This window comes from Herpailurus yagouaroundi, unplaced genomic scaffold (assembly GCF_014898765.1).
Source record: "Herpailurus yagouaroundi ecotype Mexico unplaced genomic scaffold, PumYag 483, whole genome shotgun sequence".
Classification (NCBI taxonomy): Eukaryota; Metazoa; Chordata; class Mammalia; order Carnivora; family Felidae; genus Herpailurus; species Herpailurus yagouaroundi.
Window position 1 is genome coordinate 142,469 of NW_024412700.1, and position 21,660 is coordinate 164,128.

A 21,660-nucleotide genomic window follows, 5' to 3' on the forward strand; every position below is an offset into this window, starting at 1 on the left:
CACGTGGCAGAAGAAGTATAAACGCAGGCAAGTCCAAAAAGGAGGCAGAGAACCTTCCCTGTCACTCACACTGACACAAAGGGCTTTGTCCTGCAGGCAAAGAGAAGGCTGTCTCTCCCTTTAGGACGTGCTTATGCAGTGCGGGCAGGTGAATAGCAGAAAAGCCCTGGCACCAGACCTCCTTCCCCCGCACTGCAGAGACCAGAACCCAGAAAAGGCCAGGCTGAAGGGCTGCCTCTCAAATTTTGGCCAGGCTGGGGACACGGCATTTGAGAGGGTGGTGCTGGGAAGCAGGGCAGGGGTTCCTCAAAGCTCAGGTGAGCTGTGGCCACCACAGCATGTCCAGCTGTGCCCAGAGATGCCCACCAGCAGGGATTCCAGCCCCAGAGGGCACCAGACAAGGTCCCTAACTGTAACTCAGAGCGGGGACCCATCCCTATGTGCTGAGCTGAGCCAAGAGAATGGTATGGAAGATGTAAAGAACGTGGGCCCTTGGGGGCCATCTCCAAGGTACCAGACCCATGTCTGCTAATCATCAAGAGAGACTCAGGGAGTGCCAGAAAGCCCGAGCTGTTTGCTCAACCCTCATGCCTCAAGCCTGGCTGCACAGGAAGACACAATCCCCGAAGTCAAGCACGCAGTCCCTTTTGATGTAAGAATTTTACTGCCGATCACTACCCAAATGCAGAAATGTTCCTTTAGTGAATTGCTGAGTGCCTACTCTGGGGGAACTGCTGTGCTTGGGGCTAGGGGACACAGACAGGGACACAGTGTGGCACAGAGGCAGTAAACCCCCATATCTGGCAATCCAGGGCAGGGAAAGCAGAGGGAGCACAAGGGGCTCCCAGCCCCCAGAGAGGGGGTGCTCCAAGTGTTTCCTGGAAACAAGAATCACCTGAGGACCAATAGGAATTCACCAAGCGAAGGGTCCTCCAGTCAAAGAAGCAGAAGGTACAAACGTCTGCAAGGCAGGGAAGGTTCTCGAAACCCAGACCCTTGCAAAGGTCTCCTAGTCACTGTCCCTAGAGCAAGGGCAGCAGTGTGCCCAAAAGTTAAGCCAGCAGCTGGAGGCTTGGCCCATCTGAATTTATACTCCCTGGAGCTGCGGATGTCTGGCAAGTTAATTCAGCCTCTTGGGCTTTGGTTTCAGGCAGTGGGAATAATGGTCACCACAGAGGATGTGCTGAATGAGTATCAGTTACTCTTATGCGTCGATGAAATGTGAGAACGGCCCCTGTCTGCACTGAGCAGGGGTGAGAGTCCACAAAGGAACAGGTGCACCAGGACCGAGAGCAGTGACTGAGTCACCAGGCGGGGACCAGAGAGGGCCTCACTCCGCTCCTGGACTGTCAGGTGCAGAGGTCAAGGTGGGGCTGGCCGCCTGGTTCTGTCCTGTCATGGGGTCCTATCCCCAAGCCCTGGCCCAGCTCCGGGCTCAGCTCCCTGCCTTCCTGGGTGTCGGCAACTGCTCGGATCATTTTCCTTTTGCCCACCACAGCCTCCTCAGCCCCCGCCCCACCTTTCTGGCCCTCTGGGTTTGGGAGAACCCTCAACTCTGGACAACAAATCCCCAACACGTGAGTGCCCAGCTTGCAGGAGAGGAGGGGACCGCATCCTCACTTTTGCCTCCCCCTCCACCAAAGTCCTTGTGGCTCTGGGAGCCCAGGTGACAGGAGCGGCCAGGGAGCAGGTCTGGGGCAGTGAGCAATTGCCACAGAGCTGTGTAGAGCAGACATGAGGACTGGCATGGAGGAGAACTTGGTGACGGGGACAGGGGGGGAGAGGGTGCGGCCAGGGAGAGGGGCTGAACCCTGGGAAGACGTCCTCCTTCTGCTTCCACCAGCCACATGAGACTTTCCCCGGCCCCTGCCTGTCCAACCCCAGGGTCTTTGTCCCAGCAGGGAGGGCAGTGTTTGTATCCATCCATCCGTCCATCTGTCCAGGAAACACACCACATCCCAATGCCAGGCTTTGTTCTAGGTCCCACAGAAACACCCCCATGGGGCCATTACTCTCTTTTTTTTTTTTTTCTTAATTTTTGAGAGAGGGGAAGGGCAGAGAGAGAGAGGGACAGAGAATCCAAAGTAGGCTCTGTGCTGACAGCAGAGAGCCCGACGCAGGGCTCGAACTCACGAACCGTGAGATCATGACCTGAGCCAAAGTCGGACTCTTAACCGACCGAACCGCCTGGGTACCCCTGTTGCTCTGTATCTTACTGCCTCAAGCCAGTGAAGGAAACCCCATCAGGTGCAGGCACCCTGGGGCCTGGGGCCCACTATGAGTGGTCATAGCAGACTTGACCTTCATCAGCCCAACGGAGAGCTCGAAGGCTGTGGGCACAGCTATTCTTTATAGTGCCACTCATGTGTGCTAGGCAGAACATGACCCCAGACCGGCAGGAGAAAGGGGGCTGTCACCTGGCCAGGAGAAGGGAAGGCCAGAGCAGACTAGGAATGGGAGCCGGGGGAGTCTCCAAGCTGGATTAGACCGGGCTGCACTCCCAAGCGCAGCACCCTACCTGCCTTTCAGGCCCGCAAGGCCCAGGCTCGAGCCTATGCCCTGCAGCCGGTGTCAGCCCCAGTGTCATGCCTCAAGGTCACTATCGCTCCTCCCATGCAGTCTGAAGCTGTGCACTGCCACCTGTGAGTAGTGTGACCACCGGCCAGTCACCTACCATCCTGAGCCTTAATCTGCCCACTTGGACTTACTACTTCTCCCCCTGAGGGTTAAATGATGCAGGTTCTGAGCACCTAGCTGCAGCTGTGCAGGTGAACTGATCCAGTAATTAAAGCCACGGTCACTGTTGTCTTCCACCCACCCTCAGCAGGTGGCTCTCGGCAAGGACCTGGCCCAGGGCATCCTGACCACACTGGCCGCTCTCCCGCTACAGATTGAGCGGACTGACCCTTGGGACACCCATGGGAGTCCGTCTCGGACAAGCACCAGAGTCCACACTGGGCCAGTGACCGGCTGTGGGGGCTGGTATGGTGCCGCAGAGGGACGGCCGGCATCCACCTGATACAAAGCCTAGAGAGTGCAGGCAAAGGTTTCTTCTCCTTCCCCACCAGGTGCCCACCAACACCAGGCCCTGACTCACCGGGGTGGCCCCCAGCCCCTCCCCCAGCCTCCCCCCAGCCCCCACGCTTGTGGGGCAGAGTAGTATGAACTGTGGCTGAGTCCCACGAGTATACTGTAAGGCCAAGGGCGGACAGTAACATGGATGGAGCGAGCATCGGACGGCAGGCACTTGGCCCAGCTCACACAGGCCCAGCGTGCCAGGTGCACTGAGCTGTCTGTATTTTACTTCTCCCCGCCAGCCTCACGGTCACCTCTGCCTGTGTCTGCCTCAGCCCTGTGCTGAGGGGCTCTGCTCACCACCTCCCCCCCTACATCACATACTTCAACCCCCCAGGAAGTCGTGCGTGTGAACTCCCAAGTCACAAGCATATGCGGCAATCCTGGGAGGGGAGCCAGGGCCCTGGTGCAGAATCACGTGGACGGGAGAAATTCTCTCCCTTCTCTCCTACCTGCTCTGGGCATAGCAAGAACTCTCAAGAGAGCAGGGTCTCCCGCCCCATCCGAGGCATGCGCCGTGAGAATAGCCACATTTGATTTCAAACCAAGGTTGGGGCGCCTGAGCAGCTCAGTCAGTGGGCATCCGACTCCTGATTTCGGCTCAGGTCCTGATCTCATGGTTCATGGAATCGAGCCCCACGCCCGGCTCTGTGCTGACAGCTCAGGGCCTGCTTGGGATTCTCTCTCCCTCTCTCTCTCTCTCTCTCTGCCCTACCCCCCACCACCGCCTCTGTCTCAAAATAAACAAACGTTTTTTTAAAAGGCGAGGTTGGGGCGCCTGGGTGGCACAGTCGGTTAAGCGTCCGACTTCAGCCAGGTCACGATCTCGCGGTCCGGGAGTTCGAGCTGATGGCTGGGAGCCTGGAGCCTGTTTCCGATGCTGTGTCTCCCTCTCTCTCTGCCCCTCCCCCGTTCATGCTCTGTCTCTCTCTGTCCCAAAAATAAATAAACGTTGAAAAAAAAAAATTTTTTTTTAAATTAAAAAAATAAAAGGCGAGGTTAACAAGCCCACTTCAAAGGGTCAGGGGTTGTGGGGATTCAGTGGGAAACTGCTCTGCCAGCTCTGGAGGCCTTGGGCAGCACTAGCTGGCTGCTGCCCCTTGGCTCCTCCTGCTGGTCAGCAGGTGCCCTGCCACGGTCACTGCCAGCCACGGCTCCAGGGGGCCGTGTGTCCTCACAAGACCATACGCACACGCAGGCACACACAAGGGCACAACCCTTCCCTGGCCCCAGGATGTAGATTCTGACTCATTCCCCCAGTAACGAGAATGAGCCACCCAAAATCTCCCACTCTCTCTAGGCATTAACTCAGTAATCGAAGATCACAGGTGCTCAAGAGATCATAGTGACCGAGGCCCATCTGCAGCCACACACCTGAGGAGCTCTGGTCGAGACTGAGAAAACCAGTGTGCCCAGAGTCAGGTCACCGTGGGGGCCCAACTGTACAGAGCCCAAGTGAGTCTGGGTTAGGGTCGAGCTAAGGCCAAGTCAGGGGGTTGGGGTACATGGGCCAGAATTAACCAACACAGCCCCAGGTTAGGGTCAGTGTGGGCTGGGTTCATGAAGCGTGTAAGGGGACAAGCCAGTGTATGGTCAGCTCTGGGAGCCAGTATGCCACCCAGCGAAACACGACCCTGAGGGGCTGGACCCGGTCCTGGCATCGCATGAGCACTGCCTCTCTATTCACAACAGTCCAGGCAGTGCTTGACTATTGGGAACTCCTTGTGGGAGTCAGGAGGCCTTGGAGGTGCCCCACGGCAGACCCCAGGGAACACCTCTTCTGCGCACGCTCCACCCCCAGGTATCAGGGCAGCCCCTGCAGACCCTGCCCACGCAGACAGATACGCCCAGAGTCCCACGGAGCCCGGCGCATGCGCACATGTGTGAATGTGAACGCACGCTACAAGCGGGCCCAGGGCCGCACGGTCCAGCACCCTGGAGCCTCCTCAGGATAATTATTTATTATTCATAGTCATCAGCATCTTCATTAATTATTCATATGATCCTTAATTATTATCCTTAACAATAAGAGCAGTAAATAGCAGAAAAGTCCTTGAGGTGCCTAAGGCCCAGGGCCGGGTGCCTCCGGGCAGTTAGACCAGCTAATGCCCCCAGGGCAGTGGGGAGACCACAGACCCCCGTCCACTGCCCGGCCCTGTCCCTGCCCCTGCCCCTGCCCCTCCTATTGGGGCCCAGGGGACTGCAGGAAGAGTTGGGCCCAAGGGCTGGGGGAGGGGGCTGTGCCTTCATGTTCCTCTCCCCTTTCTTGGCCAGGGCCTCCCGGGCAGGGCCTCTGAGGGGAGGGGCCCAGGCAGTGCGCTGAACCCTGGGTGAGCCACGTGTCCACAATGGGCAGCCCCACTAACTGCCCGGGTCTGAGCCATGTCTGTGCAGGGGCTGGGAGGTGAGGGCCCCCAGCTGGCCCGGCAGGGAGAGGCGTCGAGTGGGGCCGTCTTGGGGGAGCTCTGGGGTCCCCGGGGGGAGCTCCTCCAACGCCATGAACTGGGAAACCTGCAGAGAGAACACAGTGTGAGCAGACGAGGAGCCTGTGGAAGGGGAGTGAGGGGACGGAGGGGGCTTTCGGGCGAATAGAGAGGAGGGTCAAACGACAGAGAGCGTCAGGAGAATTCGGTGACAGAGGACTGGGGAACAGAAGAGGGCTCAACGGGACAAGGTCAAGGGCCGAGCCACACAGAGCGGGACCTGGAGCACGACAGGCAAGCGCTGAGGTTGGAAGAAGAGAAATGCACTCGCAGTGGGCAGGAGCCAAAGCGGGCAGCCGGGAGCCCTGGGAGTGGCCCCTGACACAGGGGGAGCCCAAGGCTGCAGCCACTCCCCTCTTCCCCCCAGGGAACATGGCAGACGAATCCAAACCCAACCCAGAATAAGGGGCCCTGAGTTGGGACAGGAAAAGAAACAAGGCTCCTTCCTCCAATCTAGAAGGAACTCAGGGGCCTAGAAGCAGAGGCAGGCTGGCGGCCAGGCCCCGGAAGGCCAGGGAGAGTGCCAGGGCAGGCGGGAGGGGTTTGTGGATGCTGACGAGCATGCTGTGAGAGCTCCGCGGGGGAGGCCGTGAAGGGAGACTGGCACATTTGCTGACGTGGGCCCTGGTGTCTGCAAACAGGAGCAGGCAGCATATGGGAGGGGGAGCGGATGCCAGAGGAAGGGGGGAGCAGATCCCAGGCCACCTCTGGGAGCCAGAAGAACCCCCTTCTTGGGGCCCAGACGCACACAAGTCCGCTCAGGAGAGGACGAAGGGCAACAGAGGCCCACTCCCGCGGGAGGAGAGAGATGCGGGCCAGAAGCGCCACGTTGGGGCTCGGCCAAGGCCATCGAGACAACCCTGCAGAGTGGCTACCGTGAGAGCCACGGGTGGGCAGCGGAGCCAGAGCCGAGCAGCGGCCGGTCACGGCAGGGACCCCGTGCCGGGGGTGGACTGGCACGCAGCACCCACCACCAGGCCTCGGAGACCCCTCCTGGCCATGACACAGTCCCCCTGAGTAGATCTAGCCGTTTAGGTGACCCCTCTGAGCCCGCTGGTTTCCTTTGTCCTGCTGTTTGGGGGCTTTGGTCTGGGGGCTCTCCTGCCTCGCCCTGTGCCTGCAGCTCCCGAGGCAGTGCTCCTCCAAAAGTCCAGTCCAGGACGAGGGCAGAAATGGGGGTGGGAGGAAGCTGAGGCCCCGCGTTTCAGGAAAAGGACAGCAAAGCAGGTTGGAGTGGGCCGGGGGCAGAAAAGGCAGGGGCTGGGGTGCCTTGGGCAGGCAGAGGGCTCTGGAACTTACCTGAGAAAGCGAGTCCAGGGTGAGGGTGGGGATGGGGCTGACGGGCAGCAGAGAGGAGGTGGAGGGGGGGCCGGGCCCCGGGGTGGTCACAGCACTGTAAGCAGGTGGGACCAGCGTCATCTGCCTCTGCAGCAGCTGCAGGACACTGGCCATGTCTGCACTCAGCCGGGTCTCCAGCCTGGGGCAAGAAGGAGGAGGATGCTCTGGCTCTCGGGGATGTGGAGACACCAGGTGATTTCGGAAGCACCTTACGGACCAGCCAGCTGGTCCACCCCAGGCTCCCTCTCCATTCTATGTGTGCGGTCCCTCTCTCAGCACTGAACGGGAGGAGGGGGTCAGGGTGTGGCCCACACGGACAAGCCCACACGGAGCAGACACCCTCCTTTCAGGCTATAATGCTACCAGAAACCCACAGATCGCGCGCGCGCACGCGCGCACACACACACACACACACACACAGGCCCCGCCCCCTCGACACACAGAGCCGCCCTCACCTGTTGAGCTGCCTCTGAAGGGCATCCAGCCTGCTCTCCACATCGCCCCGGGGCCGCCGGCTGGGGCTGGACAGGGGGATGTTCAGGAGGCTGGGGGTGGGGGCAGGGCAGCGAGGCAGCTCCTGGTACTGGCGGCCGCGACTGTCCCCCCAGAAGCTGAAGATGTTGGACACTCCTGAGAAGGCGCCTGGAGCCAGAGAACTGGGTTGAGGCCAGGTCAGATGCCACGCCCCACCCACCTGAGCCGGGCCCTCACCCTACCTGACAGCGGGTTACAAGTGTCACTGCTCTTCTCCCCTTCCTCCGTCAGCGGCTCCCCACCCGGCGGCTCTCCGGGGGGCCTGGGGCTGGAGAAGGGCACCAGGCGGAGGGGGCTGGAGCTGCGGCCTGGGCCCTCATCCTCACTGCTCTCAGGGCTGGAGGGGCCGCTGGATGGGCTCTCCCCCCACGGTCCCCCTGGCCGGCTACTCGGCCCTGCCCCCGCCCGGCCCGGCCCCAAGGCCGACACCTCCCCTGGCTGTTCCGGGTCTGTGGGAAACAGAGAACGGGCCTCAGAGAAGGCAGGAGGCACGGTAGGGGAGAGGAGGGGAGGGGACCGAGTAGGCCTGGGAGAGGGCTGCGCCGGGACGTCCTGGTTTGTCCCCGGTTGTTTCCTCCGCTCTTCTTACCCCCGGCCCCCTCCAACCCCGCCCCCCCCCCACCACCCACGCTCAAGCGGAAGGAGAACCCCCGGGGGGCGGGACCAGGTCGACTCGGGACCGCTGACTGCTGGGCGGGGCTCTCTGGGACCCCCTGCGCTGGCCCCCTCGCCTTCCTTTGTCTTTCTCTTCTGCCCTCATGAGTTCAAGGCAGCGCCAAGCCGCCAGCCGCTTGAGGCCCAAAGAAGCTTAGGTCGGCACCCAGGAGGGTGGAAGAGGGCTTCCCGGAGGAGGTGCCAGTTCAAGTGGGCATTAAAGGGAAGTGGACAGCGTTGGGGCAGTAGGGACGAGAGAATGGGGAACACTGAAGGTAGGGGCACGAGAGTCTGCAGAGCTACGCGCAGTTACCGCCCGCGCCCCCGCCCCGCTCCCGCCTCACCCTTGTCTGTGCGCCGGCGGAAGGACAGCTTGCGCCTGCGTTGCCTGTTGAAGCCGCCCTCCAGCTCCGCGCTGCCGGGAGACCCAGGGATCATGTTGGTCTAGAACCAAAAGCGGTGTCAGGGCTCTTCCACGCCCACCTGCCCTGCCAGGGTCAGCCCCAACCCCCTCGTTAACGTAGAGAACGTGGAGCCCGGAGCACCCGCCGTGAGGAAGCTTTCCCCACACAGATGCTCTGCTCCACCAAGAGAGCTGAGGCCGGGCCTTTGACCTCCGCCAGCTCCGATACCGTTTGACAGGCAGGGAAACAGGCCCAGCGAGGTCACCCCATTCGCGGGCAGCCACCAGGGTACAGCCTCCTCAGGGCAGCCCACTCACGTCCCGCAGGTTGAAGGTGATTTCCAGGCTGGACCAGAAGTGGTCCGAGAACTCGGGGTACATGTCCAGCACCTCCAGTAGGTCATCCCGGTGGATCTTGTGCAGGTCGCAGTAGGTGAGGGCCCGCACGTCCCCATTGGACTTGCCGGGCCGAGCATACAGGTTTAAAGGCTCTCCAAAGATGTCATTCTTCCCTGTAGGAGGACACCAAGAGTAGGGGCTCAGCCCCTGCGCAGCAGTACAGGGAAAAGGCATCTGTCTTCCCGGCATTCTCAGCCTGGGCTGGGGGCCTCCCCTTGGGCTGGCCACCCACCCACCAGCCCCAGCCCCCAGAGCCAGGGAGGGACTAGCCAGCCCCATCTCCCCGCTGCTCCCCAAAGCAGGATTTGTTCAGCATGGCCATCAGTGCCGTGGGGGCATAGAGGGCTTGGACCTCCTTGCCTTCCAACAACTGGAACCGGCCAGCGGGACCAGCCTGGATATACCCCTCTCTGCCCATGGCCCTGGCTTCCTTGGGTTCTAAGTCCACTTTTACCCCCTCCAAACCCTATGCCCCAAACACCATCCTGGCCAATCACTGCACCCTCATAAACCGGGCCCTTCAAGCTATAGGTCATAACACAGCAGCGAAACAAGACCAGCATTTTTGTTTACCAAAAGAAAATAGGATAGCAAAGCTGATCACAGCACAGAAGACACCAGAATGTATCACACGCACTAAAGCTAAGTGTTACATAGTGAAACTTGGGTTGTCTGTTGTGTTTGGGCTGTTTGTGGAGTGAGTATAGGTGTTGACTGAACTGAGAAATAAAAATCTAAAATGGCCCCCTGTGATGCATCTGCCCTGAGGCACATGGCCAAGGGAAGGACAGGCAGAGGACAGGAAGCCCCCTGCCCAGGCACAACTGGGAGGGAAGGAGGGGTGAGACTCCCTTTGCTTTGGAGATGGTGAGGGCTGGGCTGGGCTGTATCACCTGAGGCCGCAGGGAACTGAGTAAATTTCCTTAGTAAAATCAGATGCATAACCTCCCTCCACTGCCCACTTTGGAGTATCTGGATTTGGTCCTGCTTTCATGAAGCAAGAGCGTCGCTGCCTGTGGGGAGAGCCTGTAGGGAACAGAGTCTAAGAACCCTCAGAGTTCAGCAGCCCCGCCCCACGTGGGGCTCCTCTCCACTGCCCCCCCCGTGGAGGGTCTAAGCTTAGGTGAATTACTTGCAGGCAGGAGTGGGTCCACGGCCCCAACAACTGTGTCCTGAGAGCTCTCCAGGCCTCCACCTAGCACCCGGTCCCCCGCACCTAGCCCCGTACCCAGGATGGCCACGACAACGTCGCCCCGCAGGATCTCAATGGAGCCCCGGGAGATGAAGTAGAGGGCGGTGAGCAGGTCCCCAGCATGCACCAGCGTGTCCCCTGGCGGTGCATGTGTCGTCTTGAACTTCATGGCCAGGGCCCTCAGGCAGCCCTTGGTGGCCGCTCGGAAAGGCTTGCAGTGCTGTAGCAGCGAGCGGTTCAGGTGCAGACAGATGTCTGCCTGCAGGCACTCGGGGAAGCCTTTCAGCACCTGGGGGCGTTGGGCTGGCTCAGCACGCTGTCTTCAGGCACCGCACCCCCCACCCCGAGACCCTGAGAGGAGCATCAGAGAGTCCACCCCTTCTAGCTGGGCGCCCTCGCTCGCCCTCCGGGAACGATGCTTCCCTGCTCTCAGCCTCCATTCTCTAGTGTAAAGTGTAGAGACCAGCTCCTGCCTGGGGCTGTTGTAAGGATTAAATGCTTTGCCTGTACGGAAGGGCCTGGTTGGGCCCGCCCCACAGTGAGAGTTCTCCCAGTACACGAGCTCCGCTATCAAAAGCAGAACGTACTTCTCAGGGTCCTTCTAGGCACTAGCACCGTGACCGCCTAAACCAAAGAACGTGATGCCGTTAGACGTGCTCACTGCATCCAGGGAAGTCTCACTGTGACCCTGCTCCCTCCAGCCCACCACCAGCGAAGCCGAGCGGCCTCACCGCGTTCATATCGATGCCGTTGGTGTAGGACCAGGCGTGCTGGAAATACTCCTCGAGACGCTGGCGGAGGGGGTTGGGGATTTGGTGGAAGCGGATGAACTCCCGCACCCGTAGCATCTGCGTGTGGTAGCGGGCAGTGCCGGAGTACAGCCGCTGGATGATGGCTGACACGTTGCCGAAGATGCTGGCGTACATGAGGGCTGGGGGCGGGGGTGAGTGGGGACATCAGCATCCGAGGGACCCCGCCCGCCCCTGCACCGGGTCGACGACACACGCAGTCACATCTCAGTGGAAGCACGCACGAGAGACGCACAAACACAGAAGCCCAGGTCCACGTGCCCTTGGGCTCTGCCTTGAGTCTCCGCCTGGTGTCCCAGCCCCCACACATGCTCTGCTGGTGGTCTCAGGGCTTCCCCGCCCCAGCCCTGCTCTGGCCCATCTCGGGCTCTTCCCAGACTCCGGGCCACCCCGCCCCCGAGGATACACTCACAGCCAATGAGCATGACACAGATGGAGAAGATCTTCTCCGAGTTGGTGTTGGGGGAGACGTTGCCGAAGCCCACGCTGGTGAGGCTGCTGAAGGTGAAGTAGAGGGCCGTGACGTACTTGTCCTTGATGGAGGGGCCTCCCAGGCCGCTGCTGTTGTAGGGCTTGCCGATCTGGTCGCCCAGGTTGTGCAGCCAGCCGATGCGGGAGTCCACGTGTGGCTGCTCCATGTTGCCGATGGCGTACCAGATGCAGGCCAGCCAGTGCGCAATGAGTGCGAAAGTGCACATGAGCAGGAAGAGCACGGCCGCCCCGTACTCCGAGTAGCGGTCCAGCTTCCTCGCCACACGCACCAGCCGCAGCAGCCGCGCCGTCTTCAGCAGCCCGATCAGCTGCGGTGGGGGGGACAGACGTTCAGTGTGGGAACAAGTGAGGAGGGAGGGGGCACTGGAAGTAAAATCCCCAAAGACTTCCTCCCAGGACCTCCTAATGATGGAAGCTCCCATTCCCTAAGCCCGGCACAGAGTCCCATTAATCTTTGTCCTAGCTTTGTGACAAAAGGGCTCATCTTTGTGACAGAGGGGCTCATGGTCCCCCCGGTGAGAATGGGGCTCTGGAAGATACAACACCCACCCTTAGGCACCCGCCTAGAACCCCCATGAGTTCCCAGGCCACTTCTGTGTGATTAGAACATGGCGGCCTCTTTGGATGGACTAAGACAAAAAGGCGGCCTCTCTGGCCCTCTGCCTGTGGAGTGGCTCACCTGGAGAGGGACAGTGGCCAAGGGGCAGCTACCCCCTGTACCCCCTCACCTTCTCTCCTTTTCCAGGTGCCCTCCCGGCCTCGGCCTCCCTGCCCACTTACCTCCTCAGAGCCAGAGCCAAAGATGAGCAGGTCGAAGGGGATGGCGGCCACCATGTCGATGAGGAACCAGCCCTTGAAGTAGTGGACGGCAATGCGGCCGGGATGGCTGACCACCTCCTCATTGGCATTCACGTACGTGGTGCGGAAGTTGATGAGGATGTCCACGATGAACATGATGTCCACAATGAAGTCCACCACGGCCAGCGGCTGGCAGGCGTAGCCACAGTCAGGGGCCGTGGAGCCCTCTTCCGTCTCCTTCAGCAGGAAGGCGGCCGAGTAAGGTGTGAAGACGGCCGTGTAGATAACCAGCAGCAGGATGAGCCAGTCCCACACGGCCTTGAAGGGGCTGTAGTGCAGGATGGTCCAGCGGTGGATCCGCGGCGCCTGCAGCTTATACTCTGGCAGCACATCAGCCCCCAGGGACAGGACCTGGACCGGTAGGGAGGGTGGGAGGGCAGAGGTGAGGAGACGATGTCCCACTGGAGTCCGGGGCAGGGGAGGGCGTGAGATCTCCAGGGTGGGAGCAGATGACATCTCTGCTGGGCCTCCAGGGAAGCAAGGGAGCCAAGCAGGATAAGGGGGAGAGCCGACAAGCTTCAGTCGGAATGCCCATCCCTTGGCCAAGTGGCCGCAGCCAGTGACCACCTCGTGACCCAGGCGCTCCACTTCCCCCACGGGGCACGCAGACCTGCTGTCTGGATACCTGAATTCGGAGCACCATGCAGTGATACCCAGACGTGCTACTCCCCACCAGCTATGCGCACCCATAGCTATGGTTAGAACTCTACCACGTGACCTTGCCCACTGCCCCCAGACACCACATATACCACACACACACACACACACACACACACACACACACACGCACGCACGCATGCATCACTCCCCAGACCCAGGGCAGCCCTCAAGCTCTGCCTTCCCACACACCTACAAAGGCCCACGGAAGACCTAACACAGTCATACTCATGCCCACGCGTACACAGAAGGACACACACACAGGCAAATGTTCAGAAGTGTCACACCCAGTCCTGCACAGGCCCACCTCACATCCTGCCCTCTCAGAGGCAGGCCTGCCATCCACACCAGGTGGCAGCAGCCGTGTCGTTCTCTTCCCAAGCCAAACTAGGAAGGACTGAGGCCAGCCTTCCCACAATGGGCCAGGAGCCTGTCTGTCCCCCGTTGCCCCCTCCTGCCCCCGAGAATCCTCTCTTACAGACATCCGACTCAACCCAAGAGCCCCCCCACTAGGCCCTCCAGCCTTGGCCCTGCCAACCCTAGGGAGCCAAACCCAAGGCCTCAGCCAGCCCCTTGAGAACCAAGGTTACTGGCCCTGTTCCAAGAAGCACTGAGTGCTGGGGCCCCACATCCTCAGGCCTCTGGGCTGGGGACAGTTGGGGTGGATGGAACCCCCAAAGATTCCCATTCATACTCAAGCTGGGGATCCCCTGGACCCACCATCACCAGACGGGCTGTTTGGAGACCATCTCCTTAGAGGAAGTAACTGGAAGGTAAGACGGGCCATGGTTAGGGGTTTGGCCACCCTAAAGTAGATATGGGCAGCTCCAGAGATGTATGATGTGGGCAGGGGGGAGCAGCTAGGGGCTGGGGGACGGTAAGAAGCATGTGTCTTGCCCTGCCTTCAGCCCTAGCTGCTTTGCTCCTTAAGGCAGAGAGCATGAAGCAGTGGCCTTTCATTGGTCACATGAGGATTGAAAAAATGGAACCAGCCAGGGCTCCCACAGACAACGGGTGGAAGAAGGTGCCTGCCCCTGGATGGGGCTCATCCCCAAGCCTCAGAGGCCAACAGCAGTGACCCTACCCCCACCCCAGAGTCCACACATAGCAAGGCCCAGTGCACAACCGCACACACACACGGGGAAAGCCTGGGATTCACGGCCTGGACCCACACCTTACAGGGGCCTGGCCTTGCTCTGCAACCACCAGCTTACCATACGGCCTTGGGCCAGGCATGTAACCCCCCTTGACTCGTGGTCCCACAGAATACTGAAGCTTATTTAAGCCAAATCCCGGGTCCTCACCTGTGGGTGGGCTTCTTCCCACCCACACCTGCTCCCCTGCTGGGAGGAGCCCAGGAGCCAAAGCAGAGTCAGGTGCAGGTGGTGGGTGGGATTCTCAGCCTCACTCCTAAGGTGCCTCCCACTGCCCTGAGCCTGCTCCAGGCTGACAGAAGCCCCTGGGGGCAGAGAGGTGACTCGCAGGAGGTGCCTACAGAATCATCAACCTGGGGGAAGACAGCACAGCCACCAGCACCTCAGGCTGCCAGGGAAGAGGTGATCCAGGTGGTTGAGTTCCGGTTGCCCTCACTGCCATCCAGTGGCCTCTGATCCCCACCCTCCGCAGACCCTTGAAGCAGCCCAAGCCTCCCTCCCCCACCTCAGGGCCCACCCCGGCACACAGTGGGGAGCATTAGAGCCCCAGGGCCAGGCCGCGCCGGTGTCCCACCGTGCTCCTCTCCTCCTCCTCCCCCTTTGCCCACCGTCATCGTCTCTGGGCACCCATCTCACTCCTCTTCTCCCTCTCCTCCTTTTGCATTTGGAGTCGGGACTGTGGGCCAGGGAAGCCATGGCAGAGGGAAAGCCCTGGCAAGAGAAGCACTGTCCACCCGGGCACAGCCGGTCTGGAGGAGAGCGAGCAAGGGGCCAGCGGTGGGCTGAGCAGAGCAGCAGCCCCCACGGCTCCCCCGAACCATCCTGCTTCTCAGAAGCCCTCTTCCGGCCCGGCCCCGGAGCCAGAGCCTTCCAGGCCGCACCCAAATTGCCACCTCGCCACCGCCTGCCTCAGTGCCCCGGCCCAGGGAAGGGGGGGAGTGGCTGGGGGGGGGGGGGAAGGGTCACCTACCTCCTGGGCCACCAGGCTGGAGATGCGCACGGCCCGCCTCACCCGGCCTTTCTGGGCCCTGGGCTGCAGAGCCCCTGTCCCGCTCGCCTTCCCTGCTGGGGCCGCCATGGAGGACTTGGCTCCCCCCAGCCTGCCTGCCCTGGAGCCCGAGGGCCTGGCCAGCGCCCCACCTGCGCCCCAGCAGCAGTCCCAGCCCAGGCTGCGCCCCAGAGGCTGGCGGCCTGGCGCCCAGGGCCGTCTCTGGCATGAAGCCAGGGTCGCTGGGGCTGGGCCCCAGGGCTGGGGTCACCCTGGCAGTGAGTGTGGACAGCAGCCTGCCTGGCTCGGGCCGCCCATGGCCCCCCGGTGCGGGGCCCCCCGCTGCCAACGTGCTGCGCCCTGCCCGCCCGCCAGCCCAGCAGCAGCTCCGCGGTCGGAACCTCGGCTCCTCGGCCGGCCCCTCCTCCCAGGCCCCCACCCCCACCCCCGCCACACTGGGCTCCCCCGCCCTTCCTGGGCTGGCCAGCGGCCCCCTCCCCCGCGGCCCGATCCAGGGCTCCTGCTGCAGCCGCTCCCGCAGCCCGCGCCCCTCCCCCTCCCCCCGGCAGCCAGGCCTGTCACCGCAGATTAATGGTCTCCCCGACACCCCCGCCCCTCCGGTCCAGTGCCCAGCCAGCCAGACTCAGACCGACACCCAGAGATGGAGAAGACCGCCCGGTGACAGGCAAAGCCAAGAACACACACACACGCACGCTGCCACATATAGACCAAAAGCACAGACCACAACACGACAGGCACAGGCTGCGGGCGCAGGAGCAGGGCAGACAACAGGGGCTCCAGGTGGGAACGAGAGGCAGAGGCAGGAGGGGGAGAGGGGCAGGCAACCAGATATGGGGCCTGGGGTGAGGGGGAACATTCTGGAGTCAAGGCCAAGGGGCTGGAGACCTGGCAGGGACCCAGAGAGCCAGAGGCAGCGGGAGCAGGGCCAGGAGGAGGGCCGAGGAGGCTGGCAGCGACAACAGCGGGCAAAAGGGGGCAGCTCCCTCTCTCGGGCCAACTCAAGGAGCTGCCGAGGAAGGCATAGGAGGGGGCAACAGAGACTGGGGCTCAGCAGGTGTGGCCCAGGAGCCCCCACCATCCCGGGCTCGTCACCTACTGCAGGCATCCCCACTCAGGACCCTCTCCTCCACCCCACCCCCAAGGCCAGAATATGAAGGAGTTGGCATGGACCGGGCGGTGGGGGGTGGTGCCAGCAACCTTGCTACCGGGGGACCAGGAGACCAGGCTGGTCCTGCCACCGGACGGTCTTGGGCAGTGCCCCCAAAGGCTGGTGGTCTTCTCTGGGACTTAATCCCTCTGTATCAGGGCACCCACCATCATACCCTCCCCTCCCCTGTCCCGTGGTTTGGGGACAGGGATGCATACCTCCAAGCCGTTCAAGCCCTAGCACGGGACCCCCCCCCCCACCTCCCTCTAGCTTATCACGTCAGCCTAGAAGGATCAAGACCCCTGACCTTGACCTCCGTGGCCCCTTCTCATTTGAAGTCTCTTGTAAGTTTGCCCCTAGCCCACCCCATACCTCCTTCACCACACCCAGTGAGCAGACCCCATCGCGTCCCTGTGGCTGCCTTCTCCAGCCCACCTTGTCTCAACTGCCTTGTCCTTCCCGTGCCCCATCAACCTGTTCTCTGTATCTGCCCTATCCCAAGGTCCCTTCCCTTCCTCTCTCTTTTCCTCCCCTGTTTTCCCCTCCCCTCTTCTCCCCTCCTCTCCCCTGAAGTCTCTCTTCCTCAGGACCTCTCAGACTTGTCTCTCACCCCAGCTCTGCAATCCCCCACCCCCACTCCCAGCCAGGGGGTCTGCCCACCCTCCAGAGGCCCTCACGGACCAGGCCCCTCCACCACCCCCCTTTGACCACAGCCCACTCCCACCCCCTCCAAGCTCCTCCAGGGTGAGAGGAGAGCCAGGGAGCTAGGCACATACCTGGGTGACCTTCTCAGTGACATTGTGGGTCCTCTCCTTTATCTTGGGTGCTATGATCTCCCGGTCACTGGTGGGCGAAGCCAAGAAGGGGTCCCCCTTGAGGTCCACAAAGTTGAGGGTGATTTGGGGAATCTTGCTAATGGTACGGTAGCGCACGAGGTCGGAATCTGATGTGGAGTTAAGCAGGCCGCTGCGCAGGGGGTGCATGGCCCCTGGAGTGGAGGGGAGAGCCGGGTCAGGGTGGCAGGCAGGGGTGCATGGCCCCCGGAGTGGAGGGGAGAGCCGGGTCAGGGTGGCAGGCCGGGTGTGGACTAGGCCGTGGGGTACAGTGAGTGAGTCAGTGAGGCCAACTCAGGAGACAGGCAGTCACTGAGAACAAGGCCAGAGTCCTTGCCACTGTAAGGAAGCATGCCATGGCACAGCTGTGAGGTGATGGAGGAAGATGGTCCTCCGTAAACGTCTGTTCAGTGGGCCCTGGGCACCCGCCCAAGGGCCAGATGGTAGCTGGGACCCAGAGGCCTCTCCTGCCCTTCACACTCCCCATGGCCACCCCTGCTCCGGGCCATCCTGGGAGAGCGAGCTCCACCAGCCAGCAAAGGCTCTGCCAGTGGAAGAATGTAATGGGATGAATGGACATTTAATGGAGTAAAAGGCCACTTAATGGGATTAAGTAAGTGCTTAATGGGATTTCCATCTCCCAGGCGCACAGGACCAGGCTGAGAGGGAGGAAGCTGAGGGCCCCGAACGGGGCAGGCCCGGCGGGTGCTGCGGCCCTCACCGGTGCTGGCGTGGCGCGGCGGCGGGGGCAGCCCGGCGCGCATGGCCTCGATGTCGTCAGCGGAGGAGGCGCGGCGCACGCTGGCGCAGCTCTCCCGGGAGCGCGTCCGGGCCAGGCTGCAGCTGGAGCCGGAGGCGTCGGGGTTGAGGCTGTGTGCCCGGGGTGAGGGGTGCGTGTCGGGCGCGCAGGCAGGCGGTGAGCTGGGGCCCACCAGCGCGCGCCGCTCCTCCGCTGGCCCCAACCCTGCCACGTGGTTGTCCATGGCCGTCACCTCGTCCAGGGCCAGCGACTCGCGGCTGGGCGCCGCCGGCGTCAGGTCCACGTCCACCACCACGGCCCCCGGGGCGCCCGCGCCGCCCCCGCCGCCGCCAGGCCGCACCGATGACTCCCGGGCCGTCAAGGCCAGCAGCGCGGGCAGCTTCAGGCGGAAGGTCTTGGCTCGGCCTGCGGGGAGAAGACAGGCGGGTGGCCACGGGGGATGGGGGGGGTGGGGGTAGGGCAGCCGGGAGGCCTGGGAGCTGGCGCCACAGCCACCGAGGGGAGGGAGGTGGGGAGCCCCAGGCAGCCGGCACACCTTCACCCCCACTCCCGCTGCACAGAACTCAAGTCTCAAACAGCTTGCGGCATAGGATCTTATCTAAGGCTCTGACAATAATAAACTACCGTTTCTTGAGCCTCACAGGTCACAGTGGGCTCCACATACACTTTGCCTGACTCTCACAATGCCGGTGGGTATCATTATCCCCCGTTTAGACTTGAGGAAATTTAGGCATCCGTGAGTTGTGCAACTCACAAGTAAACAGCAGAGCCTGCATTTGCATGGAGGAGCGATGCCTTCCGGCCATGCCCCGCCATCCTGCAGACAGTACCTGCAGAACAGGTAAAGCCAGGGTCATTAACACTGCCTTCCCAGCGCTTGAGAAGCCAAGAGGTGGAATCTTTTGCCAGGGGGAAAAATTAAAATGAAACCCAAAAAGGACATCATGGAGAAGGGGGGGGGGAGCCTTTGTGTTACGGGAGCACGAGGTGAGGCCTCTGTGTCTCCAGCCATGGTGAGCATTCCCTTCAAATCCTCAGTCAGCCAAGGCCAGGGCAGGGAGCTGGCCAGTCCAGGATCAAGGCCCAGGGGGCAGAAGCGACACAGAGAGGGAGTTGAATCCCTGAGAGACAGGGCCCTTCTGATGAGCAGGAGAGCTGCTCCAAGATGGTCAAGGCCATGTGGGAAGGGTGAATCCCTCATTCCTGGGGCTGAAGAGAGGACCACTCCCAGGAGACACTGTGGTAGGAACCCAAGCAGGTAAGGCTAGGAAACCAGGTACGTCCTGTCCCAAAGACCTGTGAATCTGGGCTCAGTCTGTCACCCCAGCCCTGTCTGTCCATCCTGAGCCAGATGGGCCTAGGCCAGATCCTTGGTGTTCTTTCCCCAACCTCTGAAAGGGACACCCCAACACCACTTCCTGCAGAGCACTGACCTTGGGTAACCTCAAGGCCTCAGGAAAGGGACCTGAGAGTACGGTTACACTTACCCGGGGCCAACCAGCTGGTGGGGGGTCCACGGTGATTGGTGTCATGGGCCGGGGACCCCACCACGTCCTTTTCCATCACCACCTCGAAGTTGAGGATAAACATGATGACAGTTCCATCTTCATTCTTTACGGGCACCACGTCCACCAGGCACAGGAAGCAGCTCCCTGCAGAGTGGAGGACGTGGCCACTGTGACCCCAGGGCCCCTCAGGTGGGCACAGCAGAGCTGGACCCAAAGGGGCCAGTCCATGCCTCCCCCACGACCCTCAGCCACATTTCCCGGCCCGTCCTCTCCAGTGTCTCCTGCACCGACCCCTCCTTCTGCCCTGGGCCTGCCATCCTGAGCTCCCTCCCTCGATCTGTCCACTCCAGCTCACTGCTGCTTTAAAAAAAATTTTTTTAACATTTATTTATTTTTGAGAGACAGAGAGAGACAGAGCGTGAGTGGGGGAGGTAGAGTGAGAGAGGGGGACACAGAAGCCAAAGCAGGCTCCAGGCTCTGAGCTGTCAGCACAGAGCCCCACGCGGGGCTTGAACCCATGAACCGTGAGATTACGACTCGAGCCGAAATCGGACGCTTAACTGACTGAGCCACCCAGGCGCCCCGTGCTCGCCGCTTCTTGTGGAGCCCTCTCTCTGTCTCCCTCCCTATCCTCTCGATGTATCCTTGCCTTCCCTTGCCCAAGGCAGCCCGGCACAGCAGGTGAGCCCGCAGACTTCAGGCCCAGGATCTCTGCATCCAGCTTCCAGTTGTTTTGTTTTGTTTTGTTTTATCTTTAATTACGTAGCCTCCTTGTGCCTCATTTTCCTCACCTATGAAATGGGAATGATAGTAATTCCTTTCTCATGAGTTGTAAAGAGGAAGTAAGTCAACACGTGCCGAACACGGTGAGGGACTAACAGGTACTCTGACTCTGCTCTCCCTACATGAGTCCCCAAGTGCTCTGCCCACCCACAAGCTGCGTTCACCAGTCGAGGGCAAGAGTTTCAAAACCATTACAGCAATGTGGGGTTCCCACAACGTCCGCACGTGTGATTTTGTAGTTCACAAAGGGGCTGGTCTATGACATGTAGACATAAAGGAAAGCAACCCTTCGGCAGAGAGTTGAGAAGCGTGGCCTCCAGACCTTTCCTCTCTGTCTCTCATTGTTCTCTCTGTCCCTTGACTTTTGTTTTCTCCTCCCAATCTCTGTCTCTCTGCCCACCAGAGCCCCTACACCAGGTGAGGTCAGTGCACCAGGCCCAGTGTACCCAGTCCTCCTCTGCTCCTTGTCCAGGGCACCACCCCTCACCCTCCTCTCTCTTCATTTCTGAGAGTGACCACTCTCAGCCTCTGAGGCCCAGCTCAGAACTCGCACCCACAGGAAGCGATCCTGGATGAAACAGGAAGGCGCGTAAACACTCTGTTCCTCCTTCTTTATGGACCCAACAGGGACCAGACGCGTTCCTCATCTTCCTCTCGTTCTGGGTCAAACTTCTTTCCTTGCCTTGGCTCCCCCGTGATCATCTGTCTTCTCTGAACTGCAGGGGCCTACCTAACTCCCCACGGTAGGTTGTCCCCTCTGAAGGGCCTAGCACCTAAAACAATGCACCAGAGAGCAGGCCCCAGGCCCGCAGCAGGTGTGAGGGATGGGGGAGTGCTGATGGTGAGGGTGAGGTCAGGAAGGAGGAGGGTGGAGAGGAAGTGTGGGTGGTGAACTGAGTCGAGGAAGAAGCCAACAAACTTGCCCCCCCACCCCACCCCCACCCCCGCAGCCTCCAGACTTGGACTTGGGCTAGTGCTAGATGCCTGCCAACAAGGCCCTGAGGGCTGAGCCTCCAGCAGGCCAGGTACAAAGGGCCTAAGTCCTGGGAGATGCTCCCTGTGTGGAGAGGACTTGTTGGGGACAAGGCCGGGAGAGGGAGGCAGATCAGCACTCCTGAAACCGTGCTCTGAAACCAACCGGAACAGGACAGCACTGGGATGGGGGGGGGGGGGGAGGGGGCGGGGAGAGCTGGGCCAGGGGAAGTGCTGGCCAGGAATTCTCCGCACCCCACCCCAAAGTCCTTCCACTCACCGCATCCTTGCCCTCACGGCTCAGCCTGGGAGACCTGAGCTGAGGGCTCTGTCTGGGTCTCCCTCCAGCAGCTGTCCCCTGACCCCTGGCCTCTGACATGGCCTGGCTGAAGCCCCACTGCGGTGTCACGAGCCGCAGGGGGCCGGGCCCAGCTGGAGACCGTTTGGCACCCAGGCAGCCCGGCTAGAGTTTATGCCCTAATATGGTGATGGCCGGCGGCCTGAACAGGGACTGGTCCTCATCAGGACTAAGGAGAGGCCAGAGACCAGGAAACCTGAGCCCTCAAGACCCCCAACACCCATCCCTGGGACCCCAGTAAT

General features: G+C 61.4%; 1 protein-coding gene across 4 annotated transcripts in view; it reads right to left on the reverse strand.

Moving 5' to 3' along the window:
- Nucleotides 1-5,017: 5,017 nt before the first annotated feature.
- The window catches only part of KCNH2 (potassium voltage-gated channel subfamily H member 2), a 32,031-nt gene continuing 15,388 nt past the window's right edge, over nt 5,018-21,660 (reverse strand). Inside the window, exons 3-15 of one of the 4 annotated variants that reach the window (XM_040464463.1) lie at nt 19,285-19,449; nt 17,759-18,202; nt 16,981-17,192; nt 12,160-12,588; nt 11,300-11,687; nt 10,810-11,009; nt 10,115-10,367; nt 8,806-8,999; nt 8,429-8,528; nt 7,613-7,879; nt 7,352-7,538; nt 6,858-6,951; nt 5,018-5,586 (exon numbers count right to left, since the gene is read on the reverse strand). In XM_040464463.1, coding sequence (XP_040320397.1) covers nt 5,437-5,586; nt 6,858-6,951; nt 7,352-7,538; nt 7,613-7,879; nt 8,429-8,528; nt 8,806-8,999; nt 10,115-10,367; nt 10,810-11,009; nt 11,300-11,687; nt 12,160-12,588; nt 16,981-17,192; nt 17,759-18,202; nt 19,285-19,449 — 3,083 coding nt within the window. In that variant the 3' untranslated portion in view covers nt 5,018-5,436. Of the gene's footprint in view, nt 5,587-6,857; nt 7,036-7,351; nt 7,539-7,612; nt 7,880-8,428; nt 8,529-8,805; nt 9,000-10,114; nt 10,368-10,809; nt 11,010-11,299; nt 11,688-12,159; nt 12,589-15,018; nt 15,397-16,980; nt 17,193-17,758; nt 18,203-19,284; nt 19,450-21,660 lie in introns of those variants that run through there. The other 3 variants (XM_040464462.1, XM_040464464.1, XM_040464465.1) reach the window with 3 other exon arrangements.